This window comes from Equus przewalskii, chromosome 25 (assembly GCF_037783145.1).
Source record: "Equus przewalskii isolate Varuska chromosome 25, EquPr2, whole genome shotgun sequence".
In the NCBI taxonomy this organism is placed as follows: domain Eukaryota; kingdom Metazoa; phylum Chordata; class Mammalia; order Perissodactyla; family Equidae; genus Equus; species Equus przewalskii.
The window spans coordinates 20,664,923-20,688,876 of NC_091855.1; the positions used below are offsets into that span (position 1 = coordinate 20,664,923).

At 48.0% G+C, this 23,954-nt stretch overlaps 1 protein-coding gene across 3 annotated transcripts in view; it reads left to right on the forward strand.

The window, feature by feature from the left end:
- The window catches only part of LOC103555512 (FLVCR choline and putative heme transporter 2), a 55,013-nt gene that overhangs the window by 28,465 nt on the left and 2,594 nt on the right, over window positions 1–23,954 (forward strand). The window contains exons 2-10 of one of the 3 annotated variants that reach the window (XM_070593645.1): window positions 509–650; window positions 3,041–3,181; window positions 10,163–10,381; window positions 14,777–14,844; window positions 16,095–16,198; window positions 19,126–19,236; window positions 20,251–20,356; window positions 20,504–20,615; window positions 21,193–21,248. In XM_070593645.1, coding sequence (XP_070449746.1) covers window positions 509–650; window positions 3,041–3,181; window positions 10,163–10,381; window positions 14,777–14,844; window positions 16,095–16,198; window positions 19,126–19,236; window positions 20,251–20,356; window positions 20,504–20,615; window positions 21,193–21,248 — 1,059 coding nt within the window. The other 2 variants (XM_070593646.1, XM_070593647.1) reach the window with 2 other exon arrangements.

Consider the following 23,954-nt stretch of genomic DNA (forward strand, 5'->3'; position numbering starts at 1 on the left):
TCTGCTTCAGTGGCCCAGGGTTTGCTGGTTCAGATCCTGGGTGTGGACCTAGCATTCCTCATTAAGCCATGGTGTGGCGGCATCCCACATAGAGGAACTAGAATGACCTACAACTGGGATGTACAGCTGTGGACTGGAGCTTTGGGGAGGGGGAAAAAAAAAGAGGCAGATTGGCAACAGATGTTACCTCAGGGCTAACCTCCTCACCAAAACAAAGAGAGAGAGAGAGAGAGAGATCTGTCTGGTGTCTTGAGGGGTTTTTAAAAATTATTTTATGGGGTCATAATACTTTATAACATTGTGAAATTTCAGTTGTACGTTATTATTTGTCGGTCACCATTTTTATGTGCCCCTTTGCCCTTGGGAGGGGTTTTTAAGGGGGTTCCTATTTGGGTTTTCAGAAGCACTGGAAGTTAGGGATGATGTTTCTTATTAGGAGTCTCTTTAAGTTTGTGCTGTCATCTCTTGGCCATTGGTAACTGTGATTGATTGTCTCTGTCTTCTATAGCTTGGAATTGCGATTGGGTTCTTGGTCCCTCCTATTTTGGTACCCAACATCCAAGACCGGGACAAGCTTGCCTACCACATCAGCATCATGTTCTACATAATAGGAGGTGTAGCCACTCTGCTTTTCATCCTGGTCATCATTGGTAAGGCCTTAAGTAGACTGATGGGAGGCTGGGAGGCAAGGAGGTTCTGCTGACTTGGGTGGGGACCTTGTGAACACGGCCCTGGAATACCATGGACATTGATAGAAACGGGAGGAATGTTTTTGCCTGAGCAGGTGGTACCGATACAGTGCTAGCTGATCCTGTACTTTGTTAGTGGCTCAGTCAAGGTTTAGTTGTAATTAACCAGTTCCCCATATGACCTCACCAGAATTAATGTGTGGACTGCTGATCCCCTTGATGAAGCCCCGGTGAGCACTTATGATGTCACAGGCCCCGTGCTGAGCATGCCTGATCTCATTCAATCCTCAGCACCCTGTGAGTGAAGTACCATTGTCACTCCCATGTAACAAACAGGAAAGGGAGGCTTACGGCCAGTTAATACATTATCCAAGGTTAGAGAGCTAGTAAGTGGCGGAGATTGGATTCAAGCCTAAATTTGTGAAACTCCAGACTCTAAATATCTGAAACAAAACAAAACAGAATTGACCCCAACACTAATTCTCTCATAGAATCACCTGAGAATAACTGGTACACATTTTTTAAATAAATTTTTAAAAAATTATGAGAGTAATATATCCTCATTATGGAAAAATCTAGAAAATACAAAAAAGAAGACCCATTAATTTAGCCTTGTACCAGTTAATCCCAAACACGAACCTCAGATAACTACTGTTAATTTTATATGCATGTACATTTAATCATTGAGATACTTGGTGAATTTTATCTTCTTTCACCATCTGAGTGGTATTACATGGGCTCTGATAAATTCAGAAACAGCATAGTAGAGGTTTTCATTTTCAGTTACTCACTCGTCTTTAAAGCTTAACCGCCTTTCTTCCTAACATTTGAAATTTCGACCTCACGTGTTAAAGGTGTTGGTCCTTCCTGCCGGCCTCACCTCCAGAGTCAGTTTTACAATCTGTACCTCACTCCACTGTTTTCACTGTGTCCTTCCTTCCCCAGCGTCCAAGCTGAGGAAGGGCTGTCTGATGGCCCCAGAGGCTGGCAGATATCTTGGACAGAGGACTTGGTGTCCTGGAAGGCTGAGAAGCCATGGAGCCGTGGGTGAGAGCAGGAAAGAAGAATCCGGCCAGGGACCCTCACTCAGCCAGACTTTAAGTTCCAAACTGTGATGTTCCCACCTGCAAATTCTCATGTTTGTAGCTGGTGAGGGCATGGTCCTTTGCAGCTGAAATCTGGGCGATAGGACACTGCTACGTTTTGGCATGTTATTATCAAGCACAGATAGTAGCTCATTGAGTAAAGAACTGAGAAATCTTATCTGAATTCTGTTTTGTGGTTGCCAAGTCCTTGAGCAAACACCTGCTGTTGCAGAGATAAATAACCTCTTGCCTTGCTTTGATTCCCCTGATGGAAGGGGAGGTGAACAGGCAAGACAATGGATGAGGGGTTCCCAATGGCGGGAAGTCATACAGGACTGTTTCCGGAGAAGGAAGAAGCTGGGCTCTGAAGTCAGGAGGCTGGAGGGTTTTCTGGGTGGGGAGCCCTTTGATCTTCAAGAGAGTAAACCTCATTAGCAGAGCTTCCTCTTACTGGAAACAGCCTATTGACCTTTGAGGAGTGTTCTCATGGAGTGTGGGGGAGGCCACGCAGTGTTTGCTCGGACCCAGTTAGGGGACCATTTTAGCCAAATGACTGGCTAAACTGATCTGCCCCCCAGAGAACTGAATGGCAATCAGTGCAGACAAATGGATTGGCCCAGTTGCACTGAAAATAGGATACAGAATGAATGGTTTTCCATGTCCCCCTCAGTCCTTCGTATCTGAGTGGCTACTCCTGCAGGAGCATGTGTTAATCCTCTTGTCTCTTCGGGAGGCAGGTGTCTGACTCAGACTTTGAGAAACTAGGAAAGGACCTGAGTTTTTCCAGTAGAAGAAGCTCCTTTCATTTCTTCAGGGAATATGTACCGGCTGCCATGTGCCAGGCTCTGTCTAATCGTGAGCAACACCATCCCTCCCCCTCGAGAGGAGCTCTGGTGCTCAGCCAGTAACTGGGCTCACTCATCCCAAAGCTCAGCCCTCACTGCCTTTCCATCCTTACGTTTCGACCGCATGTTCTCAGGGCTCTGTGCTGTGTTCTTTGCTGGTTGTTATGGGACTCCTTGATCCTTGAACATTGCCTGGGAGGCCCAGTGATGGCAGCCATTCAGAGTCCATTAAGGAAAAGCAATCAAAGATCTGCTCACTCAGCCACAGACAGAGAGACGCAGCTTCAAGAGAGGGGGCTGTAAAGGAGTTGAAGAATTACTGTTTCCTCTGGGAGTCTGGGCTCCTCCTCAGATGAGGGAGCCAGCTCTGCAGGGATGGGACCACAGGGATTTGTGGTGATCTCTGTCTCTTTCCTTTCAGTATTCAAGGAGAAGCCTAAACATCCCCCCAGCAGAGCACAGTCCCTGAGCTATGCCTTGGCGTCCCCTGATGCTTCATACTTAAATTCCATCGTCCGGCTCTTCAAAAACCTCAACTTTGTGCTGCTTGTCATCACCTATGGTAAGGTGCAGGTGTCTGGGAGTGTCCTTGAACAGGGAATGTGGGACAAGAGGCCTGATGTGTCTGTGCGTCTTACTTTTTCCAAATCTGAAATATGTATGTAACGTCATTGTTTGGGGTCAACCAGAAGAGTCAGCTGTGCCTCAGGCCCTTTGCATATTCTGTAAAGTTCACCTAGAATACCATTCTTTCCCATGTCAGGTTGCCTGACAAATGCCTGCTGATCTGTCAAGTCTCATCTCAGTGTCACTGCTATAAAGCAGTATTAGGTGACCTTTCCTCTTTTATTGTGCTGTTCCTGGCACATCTTAACACTCATCATTTTTTAAAAAGTGTTTCCAGCTCTGTCTTCCATCTAGACTGTGAACTCCCTGAGAGCAGAGGTTTACATCTTTTCATCGTTGTAGTTCCTCAGCAGTGCCCAGCCTGGTGTGGATACTCCACTAGCCATTGAATGAGTGAGGGAATGAATGCATACGTGAGTCTTGCCACAGGAACCACTCCTCAGACATCCTCCTTCAGCTTGTAACATTGACTCCTTTTTTACCTGAATGCAAAACCACGTCCTTCTTTCATTTCATTTTCTTGGCTTTTGAATAAATTTGAATATTTATGCAGGTATATTGGCTTACCTTTCCAGTGTGTTGTTTTCTGCATCTTCTTCCCAACGCTTCATACGAATGTTGGAGCAGACAAGGGCAAGGACAGAGCCTCATGGTATTCTGTTAAAGAGCATCTTTACAAATCCACCCGAATGTACTACTGTCCAGCCTACAATTGACTGTTTAATTTACCAGTAGTTTGATTAAAATCAAGAGTTAACAAGTGGGTGACATGCTCAGTAACCATAATCCAAAAAGAAATGGGATTGGTTTGACACAACTTATTCTAGTGAAACCCCAGTTCGCTATAACCTCATATTTTCTTTAGGGTGGCAAACCATGTGTTTTTTTTTCTTTTTTGCTGAATATTTGCCCTGAGCTAACATCTGTGCCAATCCTCCTCTATTTTGTATGTGGGTTGCACCACAGCATGGCCACCAGTGAGTGGTGTAGGTCTGCGCCCGGGAACCGAACCCCGGCAGCGAAGCAGAGCATGCCAAACTTAACCACTAGGCCACGGCGCTGGCCCCACCAACCATGTGTTTTATTGAACACATAAAGAACAATAATGTTTACTGTGTGCCAAGACTTTTCATACACAATTTGATTTAACTCCCACCACATCCATGTGAGGTAGGTACTGCAATCATCCCCACTTAACAGATAAGGAGACTGAAACTCAGAGATTAGGACACACAGCTTTTGAGAGGCAGAGCCAGGATTCAAATACAGGTTTGTCTAACTCCAAAGCCTGCACTCTTTATGCCTGTTCCATTATTGCCTATGTTACTTCCTGAAATTGTGCCAGGGTTTCATTTTCGGCTTATCAATGCCCTTTATCTAAATAAAGGTGGTATCATCCACAGTAGAGAGACATCCTGTTTTTCAGGCATACACAACAGTTAGGTGACCTCTCACCTGGAATAGCTCTAGATGACCAGATTAGTGTTCAAGGTCTCCAGTCTCTAGTCCTCATTGTCTCCAGCTTCTCGGTTCTGAGTATGTCTCTGCGTTCATCCTCAGTATAAAGACAAATTTTCTAATACTTAAGATGTCCAACTAAAGAAGTTATGAGTTGCCTGTCACTGGGAGGTATTCAAGTGTGAATGGGACCAACCACTTCGTGGGGATATTGTGGGGAAAACCAGGCTATAGATGAATGGTGAAGCCAGATGACTTTTGGGGTCCCTTCTAGACTCAGGATTCCATGGCTCTAAGAAATTTCACTTTTCCCTGGAATTAAACATCTTCAGAGCATTAACCTTTGACCACCATAAACTTTATTGCATCTGACAGCAGGGTATTCAAGGCCTACCTTGGGATTCTAGGGTAATGAGTATTTAAATAACTATTTTTTATGGATGAGAAGGGTGATGATGGTGATAACTGGGCAATGGTCCCATTCTAGAAGCTGTGGTCTTCAGTGCTGGAGGCTGTTGATGGCAGGTTCAGGTCACTGACCCATGAAAACAAGAAACAAGAACAAAATGTACCAGGAACAGCATTGCTCCTGGTCATTGAGGGGCTCAGCTCTGGGCCATGCTATGGGAGTAAGGGAACACCTTCTCTTTTCCTCTTGAATGGCTGGTTGCTTATATGGTCTTTAATCTGGCAGAGTGGTTTTAGTCCTGTACTTCTGGACACTCTTATCTCTTTGGTTAAATGATAACACAGGAAATAAATAGGGAAGCATTTCTGGAATGGTGGAGTCAGGACCTTAGGTAATCTGTTCCTCCATAAAGCAACAAGCACACTGACAAACATTGTCAAACCAGTTTTTTTAGAACTGTTAACCAAAGGTTTGCAACAACCCAAGGGACATTTATTTAAGAAAATGGCTGAATACTGGTAAGAACAGTGAGCTGTGTGTTTCAACTTGCCCTATTCTGAGACCCCTCTCTCAGGCTCTGCAGTACCTTGACAACCAGCAGCCTTGCAGCCACAGTAGCAGTGACAACCAGCAGCCTCGCAGCCACGGTAGCAGTGACAACCAGCAGCCTCGCAGCCACGGTAGCAGTGAAAACCAGCAGCCTCGCAGCCACGGTAGCAGTGACAACCAGCAGCCTCGCAGCCACGGTAGCAGTGAAAACCAGCAGCCTCGCAGCCACGGTAGCAGTGACAACCAGCAGCCTCGCAGCCACGGTAGCAGTGAAAACCAGCAGCCTCGCAGCCACGGTAGCAGTGACAACCAGCAGCCTCGCAGCCACGGTAGCAGTGACAACCAGCAGCCTCGCAGCCACGGTAGCAGTGACAACCAGCAGCCTCGCAGCCACGGTAGCAGTGAAAACCAGCAGCCTCACAGCCACGGTAGCAGTGAAAACCAGAAGCATCATAGCCACTGGAGAGGGCAAAACAGTTTTGGGTCACCCCTAAGAGCCCCATCCCTTGGTCACTATTTCACCTATCTGGAAGGTCCCTGGAAAAGCCCTATGCAGAGGACTTGCTTATATTTGACCTGACTCAGAACTTGCTCAGTGGGAGAGCCCAATTTCTTGGGCATTTGTTGAAAATAATTACCGTTCAATGTCATAGCTGCCTGAGGTGCAGTAGCAGTTGGGGTAAGCAAGAGGCTGGCCAAAAATCTTGAAAGGAAAATCTAGAGAAAGAGATATCCATGGGGTCTTTGAAAAGCTCTGATATATTCTTAGGAATCTGCAAGTCCACATGCGTGTGCAGAGCTGTATACATGCCCAGGAACGATCTGAGAAAGCCCTGAACTCTCACCTCTGACTGCCCTTGAGGCTCTGTGCAAGCAGGAAGTGAAGACTAAGGCAGAGTTGTCACCTGCCTACTGGAGCATTAAAGTTAGCCCCAACACACACACAGAGGTCCTTGGTAAAGGGGGGAGACTTATTGGTTTAGGGTATTTAAGGAAATCTCTGTTTAATCATTAGCTTGCCACAAAGCTAATGGAGCAGAGATTTCAGTGGCACATGACAAAGAATACAGAATTTACAAAGTTAGTCCAGGAAAGTCACTAAACAAATAGCAGCAAGAGCAACAAATCCTGGGAGGGAAGAGAATCTCATTTCCAGAGTTGACATGGTATTTAAAATGTCCAGTTTTCAACACAAAATTATGAGACATGCAAAGAAACAGGAAAGCATTGCCCATACATGCGTGATAGAAAGTGTCCCTGAGGAAGCCCAGACGTTGGACATAATAGACAAAGATCGTAAATCAACTACTGTAAATACAGCCAAAGAGCTAAAAGAAACCATGTCTAAAGAATGAACGAAAAGTAGACAATGATGTCACACCAAATGGAGAATATCAATAAAGACGGAAATAAAAAAGAACCAAATAGAAATTCTGGAGTTGAAAACACAATACCTGAAATGAAAAATTCACTAGAAGGCTCACCATCAGATTTGAGCTGGCAGAAGAAAGAATCAGTGACCTTGAAGATAAGTTGAATGAAATTATTGTGTGTGAGGAATATAAAGAAGAAGAGAACGAGGAAAATGAGCGGAGCCTCAGAGACCTGTGGGAAACCATCAAGAATACAGCGTATGCATAATGGGAGTCCCAGAAGGAGAGGAGAGAGACAAAGGGGTGGAAGTAAATCATCATTTAAGTTGAGATACTGCTAAACTAAAAAAGCAGTTCACTTCTGAGTCTCTGGAAGCATTTGACTCTATTGTGTATAGACAGGATTTATTAACATTTTTCTCTAAGGCCTAGGATTACCCCAGTGAGAGGGAGTTAAGCTAACCTAGGTATTTGGACACATTGCAGAAAACCACAAGCCTTATTTCCATGGTAGAGAATTGGACTTGGTGACAGGGCTCTTTCCCAACAGGGAAATGATTCTTAAGCTTAATTGCTGATTTGAAAAATATTTTGAGTCATTATTATGTATCAGGCACCATGTTTAGTGCTTACAGGTGTTATCTCTTTTAATCTTCAAAACAGACCCAGGACTTAGGTCCTTAACTCTATTGCATTTTATACCTGCGGAAGCAGGCTCTGGTTTAGTTCCTTGCCTACATTTGGACAGCTAGTGAGTAACAGAGCTTGGATATAAACTTCTGTCTGTCTGATGCCAAAGCCCATCTTCCTGACCACTGCGCCATTTTGCCTTTTCATGCAGATGGGAGCCTCTTGGAGACAGAGCTGGGGCTCTTTTCTTAGTGTGCTTGCCTGAGCGGTCTTTGGGTCAACCTAGGGGAGTATGTCCTTCCTCAGATTCAGTCCTCCAGACCAGTTGCCTGGGGGTTGCTTTCTTCTAAGGTGTAGGTGTAGAGCTCTAGGGTTTTGGAAGCAGGACCCACCTACATTGACCAGCCATCTTTGGGATTTGGGGGTGATGGGGTCTCAGCCTTAGTGTGTCTCTCTCTATGGTTTACAGGCCACGTAAAGGCAGTGTCTGGCATGCAGGCCACCTCAGAATCTCTACTTTCTTCTCCCACTGTCTTTGCTCCCAACTAAAACAACAACAAAAATCCCTCTATAAATTCAGCTGGAGACTTTGAAATCCCCCAGAGATTCCCCAGCATATGCACCCTCCGTGTAGTTTCCGGTTAGGCTGTGAAGAGGGAAATGGTCCATACTTTTTATATTATGCATATGTTGTTCATATTTTCCTCTGAATTATATGCACTTAAGAGCACGTAGCTTGGAATCAAGCAGATGATAGCGTTTTACAGGCACATTTGCTGGACGTTGTCAACAAAAATAATCCATAACCAATCTATAAATGAAAATTTGGGTGAGTTTATTCTGAGCTGAAATCTGAGGACCATGGCCTGGGGCCTTTCTTCCCAAAGGAAGAAAGGGCACCAAAGAAGTGGGGTGCACAGACTGGTTATATACCCCCAGAGAGGATGTTTCACATAGGATTGAAATGTCCTTTTTACAATAGTCAGACTGCTCTGTCGGCACAGCAATTGATGGAAATAGCAGGTAGGTCTTCTGTCTCAGTGAACACAGCAGGGTGGCAGTCTATTGTCTCCAGCTGGGTGGTCACAGGTGAGCTGGGTGGTCACAGGTGAGTGCAGCAATCAGTTCCTAGCCTAAGGAAAGATGCTTATCCCTAAGGAAATGCCAATGTGGGAGGGGGAGGGAAGTTGCACCTTTATCTCAAGGGCCTTTGTTCTGGCCATAGGAAATGTCTAAGCAGATATACAATGCGTGCACAATAGCCACAGTCAGGCCCTTTTGGAAAAAACAAAGTCAGGCCGAATTAGGTTTATACCAAATGGCTTCCTCATATACTCCAATGTATCCTATTGCTTGCCATTTTTATTTGTCAATGTGAATGTACATCTTGGAGTAAGAGCCTTGAATGCTGGACCAGTGAGTTCAGAGTTGGCACATACAAAGTGGGAGGTCTGAGTTTAGTGTCGGCCCTACCAACTACTGAGTGTACCACCTTCACCCATTCTGTGCCTATCCTCTAATTACCTTCCCTCAGAAAATAGTAATAACATTTGCTTCCCGTTGGAGTACTCCGAATGGAAATGAAAGCTTTTAAAGCACTTGTGAATAAAGACACTGTGGGCATCCACCTTGCTGTTGGTTGGTAAATTTGCTGATTTTAGTCCCATGTAACTTTGGGGCATATTTAGGGTAAAAAATTATTTGTTTATCTGAAATTCAAATTTAAGTGGATGTGAAGCTGGGTACCTGAGGGTTACTGTAAATATTCCAGAAGATTACCTTTCATCTTGCTATGAAAAGAAGTTAATCTTGTCAATTTTCTGTTTTCTTGTTTAACCTGAGGGGTGACTCAAGGGTCACAAAGATTTATGACCTTGTTTCACAAAAGAAAAAGAATGCTTTCAGGGAAGTTACAATCACCAGATAACCAGCCCCCAGCTGCTGTTGGCCCCAGAAGTCAGAATGTCCAAGGGCTTTTCTGGAGTGAAAGAAACATGGGTTACCCCTTTGTTTCTCTGAAACTCCTCCTGCCAAACCCCTTAGCATTACACAACCCCCTGCTTTCTTCTCTTGTGAAGGCAGATTTGAGAGAACCTATCCTTCTGCTTTCTCATCTTGGCCAATTAGAATAAACCTTTCTCCATCTTCCAGCACTGATGTCTTGGTGATTGGCGCATCAGGCACATGAACTTGAGGTTAAGAGTTTCCTTTGTTGTTGTCTTTTCTTAAATCTGGCAGCCCAGCTTGGAGGGGAGGTGCAGAGGTTGGGTTTGTGCTGGATGTTGCAGCAATATCACAGGAACAAGAACCTGCCTCCTCCTCTAGTAAAATACCTCCCCTCCTCCAAGTTTGGTGACGCAGGAAGATGTAGGCTGCAGCCAGATTCTCCTCGGGTCTACCAGAGGGTGGGGGAGGGCAGGGCCTGTGATGTGTCTGAGCAGTGGGGTGCCGTGAAGAAAAGAGCCTTTCTTTGGCTGCCTTCTCCTTGTGTCTCTAGGTCTTGCTTCCCCACGGCCTCCGTTATGTCTTGTCAGCAGAGGTGTAACAACTGCCATGTTGAAAAGAATCATTGAAAAGTCACCTCCTCTAGAGAATGTCCTCAAAGGCAGTACTTTCCCATGTCATCCCGCAGCCTTGCCTCCAGCTGTGCTTCTGAATTGTCTTCCAGTGTTGGTCATCGGGAGTCCTGAGGACACCTTTCCTTGGGGCTCTCAAGGTACTTTCCCACTGCCCCACCCACATGGGCCTAGGGAGGGTGCTTTGGGCCCCTTCTGAGATCCTGGCTTCAGAGTGGGTATAGAATCCTCTGGATTCCCTGGTGCTTTGCTGAGGTCTGGCTGGCCCTTTGAAACAAGAGTTCACTACAAGTTCAGGAAGGACGGAAGGGAAATGAACACCGAGTAGTTCACAGAGTAGAGATAGGATCTGGGATCAGTGTTTCCCAAGCTTCCTGATGACAGAACCTCCCTGGGGTGCTTGGTTGAATGTGTGCATAGATGTCCCTGTGTCTCCTGCAAATTCAAATTCAGAAAGTCTGAGTTGCGGCCTGGGAATCAGCTTTTAACAAGCATTCCAGGCGATTCTGGTGGGCGGCGGGGTTGAGAGCTTCTAAAGCAGGTGTGTTATGGATCATCTTCACGGTCTTGAAGCCCCTTCCATCCCAGCTGCCTCCATGGTAACCCCAGCACCTGGGGGCCTGGTTTCATATTCTCAAGGCCATTTATTCCAAACTCCAGCGAGTTTAACAACACTCAGGGTTTTTTCTTGTTATTGTTTTTAAACTGCAGGTTCCTAGCCCCATTCCAGAAGAATCAGACTTAGTAGGTACAGGGTGGAGTCCAGGCGTCTGCATTTTTAAGCTCTCAATCCTTCTAATGCCAGTGTTCTCTGGACCACAGTTTGAGCAAACTGGTCTTGACAAAGGGGAGAAACTCAGAGTGATGACACGTCCTTCCTACCTTCCTAAAGCCCGTCTCCTCAGTGACCGAGTCTTCTCCCAGTGACAGATACCAGGATGACCAGGCCTTTCAGGGGATCACATTTTCTCCCAGGAGTACAGCCCTGACCTGGCAGCCTTGCCTTGCTGGGGACAATCACACCCAAATACAACACAGTGGCCTCTCTTCCTGTGAGAGGGGCTCACACACAGGGCGGAGCACGCATTCATTCCTGCCCTTCAGTGTGGACGCCGAGCCCCCTGATTTGGGCAGTGGAGTGAATCTGTGCTGTTTAACCATGTCTGGTGACCTTTGACAATATGGGAGGGATATCTAGATTAAAGATTGATTCAGAAAGCATACAGAAGCTCCTAATTCCTCTAGGGTTGGAGTTTAGAAACAATTGGAAAGGATGGCAGCCTTCCAGGGTGAGCCCCTGCTACCCCCCCACTCCCCTTCCCCCAACCCTGCCTAAGTGCTGATTCAGCCCCCTGTCTGGCTGGGAGCTGGGATGGCTATTGCTAAATCACAGGAATCTAGCAGAAACAGTGGGTCTCAAATTTGAGCACTAGCAGAATTACCTGCAGGGTTTATTCCAACAGAGATTGCCAGCCCCTCCCCCAGAGTTTCTCCAGCAGTAGGTCTGGGGTGGGTCAAGAATATTTGCATTTCTAACAAGCTTCCAGGTGGTGCTGACGTGGGACTGATTTCCCTAACTCCTTGAGCTCTATGACCCTGCTCAGCTTCAGTAGTGTGGGTCAGCCTGCTCAGGGTTTCTGTCTCCCTCCGCGTTTTTCAGGGTGACAGAGGTGCTGGTGTTGGAGGTGGGGTTGCTTTGCGCCAGTTCTCCCTCTGCTTCCTGTGGATTCTGCCCTCCTTGTTCATCCCAGCTGGGCCCCAAGCTGAGGGCAGTCATCCCACCTGACGCTAAGCTTGACTTGAGCGTCCTCTTGCCCCTTGTAGCGTTGGGCCAGGACCAGAGGCTGAGAGAGGAGTAAGGAGCAGGAAGAGGGGCTGATTCATCCTTCGCCCTGCCCACACTCCACCCCACCCCCTTTCAGGAACGTGTCTCCTTGTGGGACCTCTTGACTCAGGAATGGAATTTCCAAGTGGCTGGGTGTGTGGTATGAAGGTTAGGTATGTTTGTTGGGTAAGAAGTTGCTGAGAGCCTCAAAGTCCGCATCACCCTCCTCTTGGCAGTTGTAGCAACATTTGGTGATACTTCTGGGTTTGCCAACCCACTGTGGCCCTGTGCCCCTCAGGAGGCAGCACTGAGCCCAACCTTGCTACTTCCCTGAGGAGACCTGCCTACATAGACTGAGACACGAAACTGTTAGTCGCCTGAGCTGGGGAAATCTTTTTTTTTTTTTTTAAAGATTGGCACCTGGGCTAACAACTGTTGCCAATCTTCCTTTTTTTTTCCCCAAAGATTGGCACCTGGGCTAACAACTGTTGCCAATCTTTTTTTTTCTTCTTCTTTATCTCCCCAAACCCACCCTGTACACAGTTGTATGTCTTAGTTGCACGTCCTTCTAGTAGTGGGATGTGGGACACTGCCTCTATGTGGCCTGAGAAGCGGTGCCATGTCCCCCTGCCCAGGATCCGAACCCTGGACCGCTCAGCGGAGCGCGCGAACTTAGCTACTCGGCCACGGAGCCGGCCCCTGGGGAAATCTTTGAGAATCAGTTTTGTGAGGATGTAAAGTAGAGTGATTAAGATTGAGGACTTTGGCACCATATAGTCTGGATTCAAATCCAGCCCTGCCTCTTACTACCTTTGTGGTATGGGAATGGAAACAAAACCTCTTTTCCCATTTTGCATGAGAAAATTTGGTCTACACTGAACTTTGTGTCTCCTTCCTTTGGAAACCTGTTAAGGGCGTAAGTCATCTGCATTTAGGCAACGTTGCTTATGCTAAAAATGACCTCTTGGGATAAGATGACTGCAGCTGGGCTGGGAGACCTTTTCATATCTGGTAGGAAGCCATTCTTTGTGCGTCTCTGAGTACGGGGACTCTTTTCACTGGCCTGCCCTTTATGGGGACCTGGAAGCTATGCCTATGGAGTCATTACGAGCAACAGTAGCTCCTGTGAGGTGTTGAACCAGGGACGCCATATCTCCCTCCCCTGCACCTGAGCCATCACCCTGGGGGCCAAAGAGGATAGCTTCTGGCTGGCTCCGTGGCCTGGGGTTCTATGGACCGGTTCCTTTGAAGAGGAACTCCTGAGGCTGCCCTGCCCACGGGCTGTCCTCCACCCGTCTAAGTGGTTCTAAGGTCAAGTGTGCCGGTGGTAGACTTGGGAGCCTCAAAATTAGTTAAAATTAAAAAGACCCCTGGTGGGCATTACTGAGTGGCCTCTGTATTTGTTTTTAAAATCTGTGTGCATCTTTCTTGTCTATAAAATGGGGAAGATAATATTACTTACCATCTAGGGTTGTTATGAGGCTTAGAACATGTAAGGTGCTTCGAACAGTGTCTAGTACATAAGTATGTGCTGCTGCCAGCATCATCATCATCACCATCACCGTTATTGTGAAGGGAGGGCAGGAGCCCCTTTCTCCTTTGGGTCAGTTCCCGTCTGATCCAGTTACTAACTCACTGTATGACTTTGGACAAATGGCCTCATTCTCTAAGGACCCGGATTCTTACAGTATATTCTAGGTGCTCCATTTGTTACTGAGCCCTAAGGGACCAGTGACCCACAAGTGGGTCCTTTTGCCCGGGGCCACTCGTGCCCATAGAACGAGCCCAGGTTCGGGGGAGCAGAGCAGAAACGTCCTTCGTTGATGAATGGATGAGGAGGCAGAGCTCCCGCTCTAAAACACCTTCTCTCCAAGGGAGGGTGAGCAGGGTTCTTATGGGATGTGAAGGGGAACGGGGGCATTTGGGGCATGCACAGATCTTCCCTTCTTGCACCCGGCACCTTTTACACACATTTCCTTTTGCGCCTGGCACCCCATTGCCATCTTGGACCTTTCTGGTCTGGGCTGGTTGTGCAGTGTGGCCCCCTGGCATTGTTCTGCCTTGGTTCCTGTGAGCAAGCACAACTTCAAAACAAAGCACTAGATGTGGAAAATGTTTTAGGGACTTCTCTGGGTGACGCATTTGTTGAATGAGTTGATGAATTAGGAGAGTCCACTAAATGCTCTTTAGGGTCCTTTCTGGTTTCAAATATAAGAATTTGTGTGACATTGAATCTGAGAAGAAAGTTGTAAGACGGATGGAGAAAGAGGTGAGAAGCCACCTGTGGAGGGAGTGGTGTCAGGGGTCAGAGGTCTGGAGCAGTCTGGAGAGGGGAAAGGTCATCAGGAGGAAGTGGAAGGTGCCAGTAGTTGCACTGACCCCATAGGCCTAGCCAACACTTAAGAGGAATGTAGACGGTTCTGACTTGGAAGTCATAGTTTCCAGAGCCTGTGTTTCCAGGGCAGAGTTAAAGGGATCAAGGGCAATGGTTGTGGCCAAGGAAAGGTTCAAATGGTTACGTTTGGTTGTTTTGGAATATTTCTTTGAGAAACACTGCAGGTAGCCTCATACGCCCTGGCTTTTTCGTCTCTGAGGACACCACTCATCGTGGCAAAGAAGATGAGGACTTCCTTGACTCCTGGGGGGAGAAGTTAGCAACGGCCCCAGTGGAAGGCTGACCCTAATGCTCTGTTTCTCCCTCCCTCCTTAGGTCTGAATGCTGGTGCTTTTTATGCCCTGTCCACTCTGCTGAATCGCATGGTGATCTTGCATTACCCGGTAAGGCAGATCCCTAAGCACGCTGCACTGTGGCTATGAGACTTCTGAGTGTGTCTTGGCCAGAGCTGGGGCAGCAGTTAATTCTTGGTTCTCTGTAGTTTGTGGCGGCGTGGTATGGTGGCGTATGCTTATATGATTTGGAGGGAGGTGGCCCTGGGTTTCAACCCCAGCTTTGGTGGTACTAACCTGTGTAACAAGCCAGTTAGCCTCTCTGAGCTCTCATTCTCTTTTCTGTGAAAGAAGTATAATTACTTCCTGATTACTTGTAGGATTAGAAAGTAAATAACATCATGTATGTGTATATATATGTATTCGTATCTATTATATATATGTAAAGCACAGAGCATGGTGCCTGGTGACACATGAGGTAAACAAATAGACATATAGAATCATATGAAATATTTAATTTATAAAATATTAGCAAGGTTTAATTTGAGCTCTTAGTTGATCAACTGATCGTTCTTTCTAAATGTTTCCAGCATCAGTGAGGGCTGGACACTGGGAGTGGGATTCCGAGTGTCCTGGAGTCAGGAATCCTGGGCCCAGCCCTCTTTTGAAAGGACGAGGGTCTCCCACTTTGGGAGGTGGTGGCCACCGTGGCTCAGCGTTCCAGAGTTGGCATTTGACAGGTTTGAGTTCAAATCCTAGCTGTGTACTTAATAAATGCCTCATGACCTTGGGCCGGCAGGTTAATCCAACTGTGCCTCAGTTTCCTCATCTGTAAAATAGGGAATATTCGTTCCTAACCTTATGGTGGGGAATTATGAGAGTTAATGAGATGGTGTAAAGTCCTCAGCATGGCGTCTGCCTTATAATAAGCACTCAGAAATGTGTACCTCTTCTCTTCCTCTTCCTTTGGCACTGATAGCTCAAAACCTAAGGATGGAATGTTTGGATATACATATTTCAGTTTCCCCATCTGTGAAATGGGAATAATGAGAAATCAAAGGGTTGCTGTCAGGATTAAGTTTTTTAAAAAATCTACCCAAAAGTGGTTCCAAGGACAGAATTGGGTTCCCCCCAGCATCCAGCATCACGCACACACTCCGGAGTATGTTATGTTGGGAGGAACAACCATTCTAGGACTCTCTCCCCACTGCAGCTTCCTACAGACCACCTTCCTGGTACTTTCTGAGAACTGGCTCTAATGGAGCCCGAGTTGCCTGCCTTTGCCCCTTGGCCATGGGGACTGTGCCCTGTCCAGTGTCTTGTCCCCTCACTGAGTGCTCATCTGGGCTGTGGATTCCCAGGGGGAAGAAGTGAACGCTGGAAGAATCGGCCTGACCATCGTCATAGCTGGAATGCTCGGGGCTGTGATCTCAGGCATCTGGCTGGATAAGACCAAAACCTACAAGTAAGTGACTTCCTCCTGGACTGTGAACTGGGGACCCATGTTCTGAAGTGACACATTCGTTAGCAATACGGCTCCAAAGGTTTGGGTGCGGCAGCTCGGGGTTTGAGTGGTCAAGCGGGCAACTGAAATTTATCTTCTCCGAGCCTCAGTTTCCCCATTTATAAAATAAGGGAAACAATAGCCGCCCCGTGGAGATCTTAGGAAGATTGAGGTGGAGGACATGAGGCCAAGCATGGCACCTTCCCCAGTCCCAGCCCCCAAGCAGCTTGTGCAAGGTGCAGAAGAGGGAGAAATACAAATGAATGTGGAAAAATGGCAGCAGTTGGGAAGTTTGTGGAAACCCCAAAGAGCAGAGTGGGGAGGTGACTCCACTGCCCTGTGCCCATGGCTCCCTCTTGGACCCCATAGGTCAGCCAAGGTGCTCTGTGCTTCCTCCAGTTTGCAGTGTATTATCTTGCAGTTGCTTACACCTCATTGGTAAATGTTGTGATGTGCTTTGGGCCTGAATGCCCAACACCCACTGAGATTTTAGTGTACGCCAGGCTATCCAGGATGCTTGTTAGAAATACGGATTCCTGGGCCCCACCCTCAGGATGCCAGTTCAGTAGGAGAATCTGCATTTGTAAAAAGCAATCCCAGGGTCTCAATTCAGTAGTCAGCCTTGGAGAAAAGTCTCTGGAGAACAGACGTCCGATATCCTTCTCTTCTTGTAGTGTCCTTCCAGTCCTCTGCATGCAGTGAGTGCTCAATTAATGCTGGCTGGCAGGGTAGCTGCCAGGGTTGTCCTGCGCTGAGGCAGGGCAGTCCTCTGGGCTGCTTTGTCAAGGCCTCCAAAGTTCCCAGTGTCTGGAGGCGACAGACAGTAGCAGACCTGTTCTCTCCACACAAACCCGCTTCTGTGAGGCTGTGGTCAGACCAGGTCTCAATCTGGCCACCCTAGTCAAAGGCCCATTGAGGCCATCCCTGGGGATGTGGCAGCTTGGCTGAATATGACGAGGAGCCCGGGTTGGCTTAATTACTGCTGGTGGAGCTTGGCTGCCGTCTTGTCTCTGCCATCTGTCAATTGCTTGCTCACGGCCAGACACCAGAGCCCTGAGGCCTGGCCACCCCCAAGCCGGGGAACAGCAGGGTCCCTTTTTCCAGGGCTTGCCCTGTGGCAGGAGAAGGGAGGGATTGGAATGTCAGCTGGGCTGGGACGTGGGCAGCCAGGTGATTCAGACGAACTGGAGAATACAATGGAAGGGCTGGGGAGGACACCTCAGAACCTAAGCGTCACCAGTTCCTGGTGTCCCCTGATGTCTCACTTCTGCAGGCAGCAGTACTACGCAGGCAGAGAAAGGAGGTGAGAGCTCTGTGATCTGGTTATTTCGGTGACATTTCTCCCCTCCCTAAGGCTCCCAGATTTGTTCTGTTTGGTTTGGAGGCTGGAAATTGGGTCGTCCGATCCCTTGATATCAGGCTGAGACTATAGATAGTTCTTCTAGAAAGATGGGTCAGTGGTTTAAACTGAAGCTATGATTAAACAAACATGCAAAGATGAGCTTGTGGGCTCAGCGAGAGAGCCTGGTGTCCATGAAGGTGCATTCTGCAGGGTGGGGGATGGGGAAGCTCCTCTACCGTCAGCAGCTCTGAGCACTGGGTGGGGGGCCTCCTTCAGAGGCTCTGGCCTTAAGCTTTTCCAAAGATGCCACCACACAGTGCATTAGTATTCCTGGGTGCTGTGGCGGAAAGAGTGCAGGGTTCCAATCCCAGTCCTGCATTTACTCAACAGGTGTCTTTGGACAAACAACTTAACTGGCTGAGCCTCAGTTTCCTCATTTGTAAAAGTAGTGATAGTCATGCATTTCTTGCCCGGGTTTTGTGAGGGTTGAGTGAAATAATAAATGCCTGTGAAGTGCTTCGCAGAATTCCTGGCGCCTGATAAATGCGGTATCAGTAGGACATAGCCTCAGTCCGCATTGCTGGCGCCCCAGCTGTGTTTCTGGCTCCAGGGGAAAGCAGTGAAGGCAGTCAGCTTTCCGTGTCGGAGTCCTGATGTGCGAGGCGGGAGGGAGGAGGGCTGTGCAGAGCCGGGCCCTGCAGTGAGTGGGGCAGGGAGAGGAATGCAGGTCCCGCGGCAGAGTCAGGGCCCAGCAGAGTCCTGAGCGCACAGCACGGGAGGAGACACGTGTGGAGGGCACAATCAGGGTGAGGCTGAAACCGAAACCAGCACGTTGCTGTTGGTCCTTCCCAGGGGACAGACACAGGGAGATGTCACAGGGAGTGGGCAGAGCCTTCTCACTTTTGCTTTGGAGTCAAGCACTAGTTCAGGGCTGGAGAATGTTCTCTCTCAGTCCTGCTGTCTGGAGTGGAGTGGTTCAGACTCAGCAGGAAAAGCTGTGCTGCTACTGTGCACGTGGCAACAGGAAGAACTCAGAGAAGACAGAGAGAACCTAATGACACTGCCCAGCATTGTCATGGGGTGGTGGGGACAGCAGACAAGCAGAATCAGATGGCTTCTGGGGTAGTTCTGCATGCCACTGCCACCTGACCAGAGCTCGTGTTGGTCCTGTTTAGTTTTTTGGTGCAGGATGAGGCAAGGAAGGGCTGTTCCCTTACTGCTGTGGGTAGACATGACGAGTCAAGGTGCTGCTAGATGTCGTTGAGAGTGTTCTGCAGGAGGACACACGTGCAGCAGACAGCTTCATGCTTACTGGTCTCACCTTTTCTAGCACTGACCACAGTGTACTTCAGGAATTATTTGTGTGATCATTGGTTTAGTGTCCACCGACCTCTTGGACAGAAAGTTCTATGAGAGCAGATGTCCCAGCACACAGCAGACGGCTTGACACACAGCAGGTGCTCAACAGATACTTGTAGAATGAATGAATGAATGATCCTGTTAAAGTCAGAAGTGTATGACTCAACCTCTTTGCCTCTGCTTGTAGGGAGACAACCCTGGTGGTCTATATCATGACTCTGGTGGGCATGGTGGTGTACACATTGACCTTGAACCTGGGACACCTGTGGGTAGTGTTCATCACCGCTGGCACAATGGGGTAAGTTTCACCTCTAAGCTGTTTACCTGGAAAGCACCATCCCATGGCTCCTAGAGCTGGTGACATCCTAGGAAGCAATATTGATCCCTTTGCTGCCTTCTCACTCACCTCTGGGGATGGAGAAATGGTGCCAAGATGTCCTGTTTACTTGCAGCACTTCAAAAGGCCACCTCGGGCTCCCAGGCCCATCCCTGTGGTGGGATGGAGTGTGTCCTTCACAGACCTCTGGGAGGCTAGGACACGTTCAGAGGTTTTTTCAGCTCTGCCTGGGACCACATGGGGTCACAGCTCTGTGACCCCATGAGCTGAGAGTCAGAAAGTCTGGGTCCTGGTCTCAGCTCTGGTGCTGACTATTAGACCACAGACCCATCACTTAACCACTCTGGCCTCCGTTTCCTCATCTGTAAATGATGAGTGGCCTGCCTGAAGAGGGGCCTGCTCAGCTTTACCTCCCAATCATTTTTGTGTAGGCAGTTCATGAGTATGTATGTTTGTGTGTGTGCGTGAGAAAGAGAGATTCAGAGAGACAGACAGACACTGAGTCCTTCTCAGCTGGCAGCTCTGTGGAGGGAAATAAGGAGGACTCTGAGCTCCTTGTTCCAGGTCTCTGAGGGCCATGGAGAAGCTGTTCAATATCCAAGAACTTCCCATTCCCAGCATAGGGCCTGTGTACCCAGGACACAGAATTTCTTGGCTGAGGACTGAACACTCCAGGCATCCCCAGCCCTTCTGTAAATGCTGACTCTGCCTGTAATTGATGGCTGGACAGAGAAGAAGCAGGGGACCCCTAGAGGCCCCCTGAGCACAAAGCCTCCATATGAACTTCCTCCTGGCCTCCAGGGGTCTCTGTTTCCTTGGTATGGCCACCTGGGGGATGGCCTGATCCATTCAAGGGCCTGGCATGTCTTGATGGGAAGAAACAAAACAGGAAAGGAGTTCTAAGGGAGGAGGTGGGCCCCGATCCTTCTTGTTCTGGAAGTTCTCCATCACCTTGTTCTGTGGTCTGGCCTTCAGCTTCTTTATGACTGGCTATCTCCCTCTGGGATTTGAATTTGCTGTGGAGCTGACATACCCAGAATCAGAAGGCATGTCGTCTGGCCTCCTTAATGTGTCTGCCCAGGTAAGGCTCTTATTTGGTAGTGGCCCCAAAGCAGTGGCTCTTGGTTCGCTGCCTGGCTTGGCTGGCACAGGCATTGCATTGTGGGAGCTGAGTTCCTCCACGGGCTAGTTGGCTGGGCCCTTATTTCCACTCTTTGTGCCTTTCCAGGTATTCGGGATCATCTTCACCATCTCCCAGGGCCAGATTATCGACAACTTTGGGGCCATGCCCGGAAACATCTTTCTGTGTGTGTTCCTCACCCTTGGAGTAGTCCTCACTGGTGAGTCAGGGCCTCAGGACAAGATGGCACTCAGGCTGCCTATGGGCTTACGCTGTTGGCAATTTGGGACCCCAGTATCTTGACTGATCACACAGATTGGGGGTACACATGCAGGAGGTTAGGGTCCTTGTTAGGGAATCTGTTTGGGAGGCAGTAGCATGTATTGATGGAATGACTATGGGCTTTGGTGCCAAAAGACCCTCATTTGAATCCCGGACCATGACACTGATCTCCATAGCTATCTGACCTTGGCCAAGTGAACCAAGTTCTGGGAGTCTCCCTTCCCTCTTCTGTAAAATGGCGATTGTTGCGAGGATTAGAGCAATGTGTGCCAACTCCTTGGCAAATACAGGTGATCTATGAAGGTCAGTGTCATCATTGGCTTTTGCCTGTCAGGGACAGCAGGCTTTATCAAGGTGGCTGATGGTACCCCCAGCTCTCTGGAATATGCGAAGTAGGTCTGGGATACCTGTGACCATAGGGAAAATGAGGGCTCCCCCTTGGATGAAGTTGACCATTGGTTGGCTTGATAACTGTGTTTCTCTGTTGCTCTTCCTTCTCGACCCCTTGACCTCAGCATTCATTAAGGCAGATCTCCGGAGGCAGAAAGCAAACAAGGAAACTCCTGACAATGTGAGTATGTGGGAGCTTGCTGGGCAGAGTTCTGAGTTCTTGGCTTTGCTGAGGATGTGGCTACATCGGTGGGGGCCGGCGGAGCTCCCAGAATGGACTGGTTTTATGGTGGCTGTGAGACCATCTCAACTCTCACAAACATGGCGCCCAGAGTTTGCTCAGTGGGTGTTTCAGCACTGCATTTCTGCTGCGCTTTCCCGGGCTCTTTTCCCACTTCCTGCCCTTCTCCTGGCCTCCCTGCTCTGGTCCCCAGAGGACATCACTATTGTCACAGTCTGCTGAGTAGTGCCCACCCCTCATCCTGAGATATGCCCTGAGGCCCTGGCTCCACTGCTTTCAGCCTGGGGTCCGTGGCTGGAGAGGAGAGGTGGCAGCCAGGCTTGACCATTCTGTCAGGGTGGTGGTGGCCCCAAAGCAGTAGCTCTGGTGGCAGATGACAGCTGCTTAGGCAGTGGGATGGGGATGGAGGGACTGGAGCCAATGGATTGCCAGTAGGGCTTTAAAAGGACAGTTCAGGAAGCAGGAGCTGATGGTGGTGGAAGGGGAAAGGACCAGGAGCATGATCTAGAACAGAGAAGTGTTTCCCATCTGCTCAAATTTGCTGGGAACTGTTTTAACCAAAATGTTAGGTATCAAATCTGACCCAGGATGAAAGGAATATCAAATCTGAGAAGGAGTAAAAGTGAGATATTTCTTAAAAAACAAAGAAAACACTGAAACCTGTTACAGAGATAATACACATTCTTTGTAGAAAAACAAAAAGATACAGAAAAGTGTACAATATTTAAAAATCACCTGTAATAGCATCATCTAGAGATGAGATGTTATTTTTTTGCATTTACTTATCCATGTCTATATCCACATATACATGTATTTTTTTAAAACAAAAATGGAATCTTCCTGTATCTGCTTGTTCATGTGTTGTGAACATTTTATCAGGTCATTAGTCTTTTATAACATACTTTTAATGACTGCACAGTGTTTTAATGACTGCGCATGGATAAACCATGATTTGTCTAACAGTTTTCTTGCCTGTGGACATTAGATTGTTTCCAATTGCTGTTATAAATAATATTGTGATTAATGTCCTGGAAGCTGAATCCTTGTGCATGTTGTTAAGCACAGTATTTCCCTGAGAAATGGATCAGTGGTCAAGCACATTTTTAGGACTTTGAAATGTATTGCTAATCTGTCCTCTAGAAAGCTACCATCAGCACTACCCATTCACGTTGCTGTAGCGGTGAATGAGTGCCAACACTGAGGATTTATCATTTTGAAAAGTCTTTGCCAATTTTCTCAGGAAAAAATGGATCTGAAAGAGGTACGTTTAGCATTTTAAGGATATGCGTTGGCAGACAGATGATGACCTTAGTTCTCTACTATCTGTCTTCTGATCTCATGCTCCAGAGCTGGCAGGCAGAGGCAGGTAGCCTGTGGGAGGAGGAGCCTAGGGCAGGAAACTCAGTGGGGAGACAGGGAAAGCCTTGGAGCAGAAATGCTATTCTCTAGATGGGGAGAGGCCCGGCGTCAGCACTGTGGAGACGGCTCTCCCTGTGCCGTGGACAAGGAAACCTAATGATGTGGAACACTTTGGTGGCTATATGGTGAGCCTGGGAAAAGGTGCCTGTACTAAACCAGGATAGATTTCTCGTGAAAAGGTTTCAATGTGGAATGTGACATATTGTGTCAAGTGATGTGGGATTCTGCTATGTTTACTTTATAATCTGTGTTTACGTTGGCAGATATAGTCAGCCAAGAAGAATGTAAAGGTCACCTACAATCCTTGCACCCAGAGATAACCTAGTAACGTTTCTATGCATATGCTTGTGCACATTTGGTTTTCTGCCCTGCTTGTTTACTTAATATAGCTTACAACCTCTGCACACCATGACATTTTACAGCCTCATATCGACATACATGTATTTCCATTTCGTCTTGTTGAATGTTCAGGTTGTTCCACTATTTCACTATTCTTGCAGCCAGATCCTTGTGCACGTGGATGGCGTGGTTAATCAAGGTTGGAGGTGTTGGCTCAGTCACCTTCTGTGTGGAGTATTGGAAAGAGCACTGAGTAGGAGGAGACTTCAGTCTGGTGCTGGTGTCCCTCGATAACTCACTACGCGTCTCTGTCCCTCACTTACATCTGGGCCAGCTTAGTGTTAGGGGGAGGTCAGAGTCATGCTGGGCTGACACCCAGGGAAGCCAGGGCTGTCACAGAGCACCCCTCCTTGGAGCCCATCATTACACACCCCGTGGCAGTGAGTGTAAGTTAAGACCTGTGCCCCAGCACACGGATTCATTATCAGAGCCAGGGGAAGACACAGCCCACAGCAGATCTGGACAGAGCTGCTCTTTCTAATCAGTGAGGTGTATAGTTTTGGTAAAAAGAGACAGAACTTCTGGGAGGTGTGTAACAACTGACCTCGACTATGAAAATCTTGGTTTGGTTTCTATTTTGCCTCCAGTCGGTAGTTCTCAGCCACAGTGGCAGGGGCTGTGCTTCTGTCCCCATTAACCTGGGCTTCTGGTTGTGATTTCAAGCTGCTGGCTCTGGCGGAGGCAGGCGTGTGTGTGTGCGCGTGTGTGCCAGAGAGAGCCTGCCTGATCCACTTAAGTAGGCTGCTAGTTGCCTAACGAAGGCTTCTCATTGAGGCTGACCTGGTGGCAAGTTAGCAAGACTGAGAAGGCGAAGGGTGGATTGCCCAG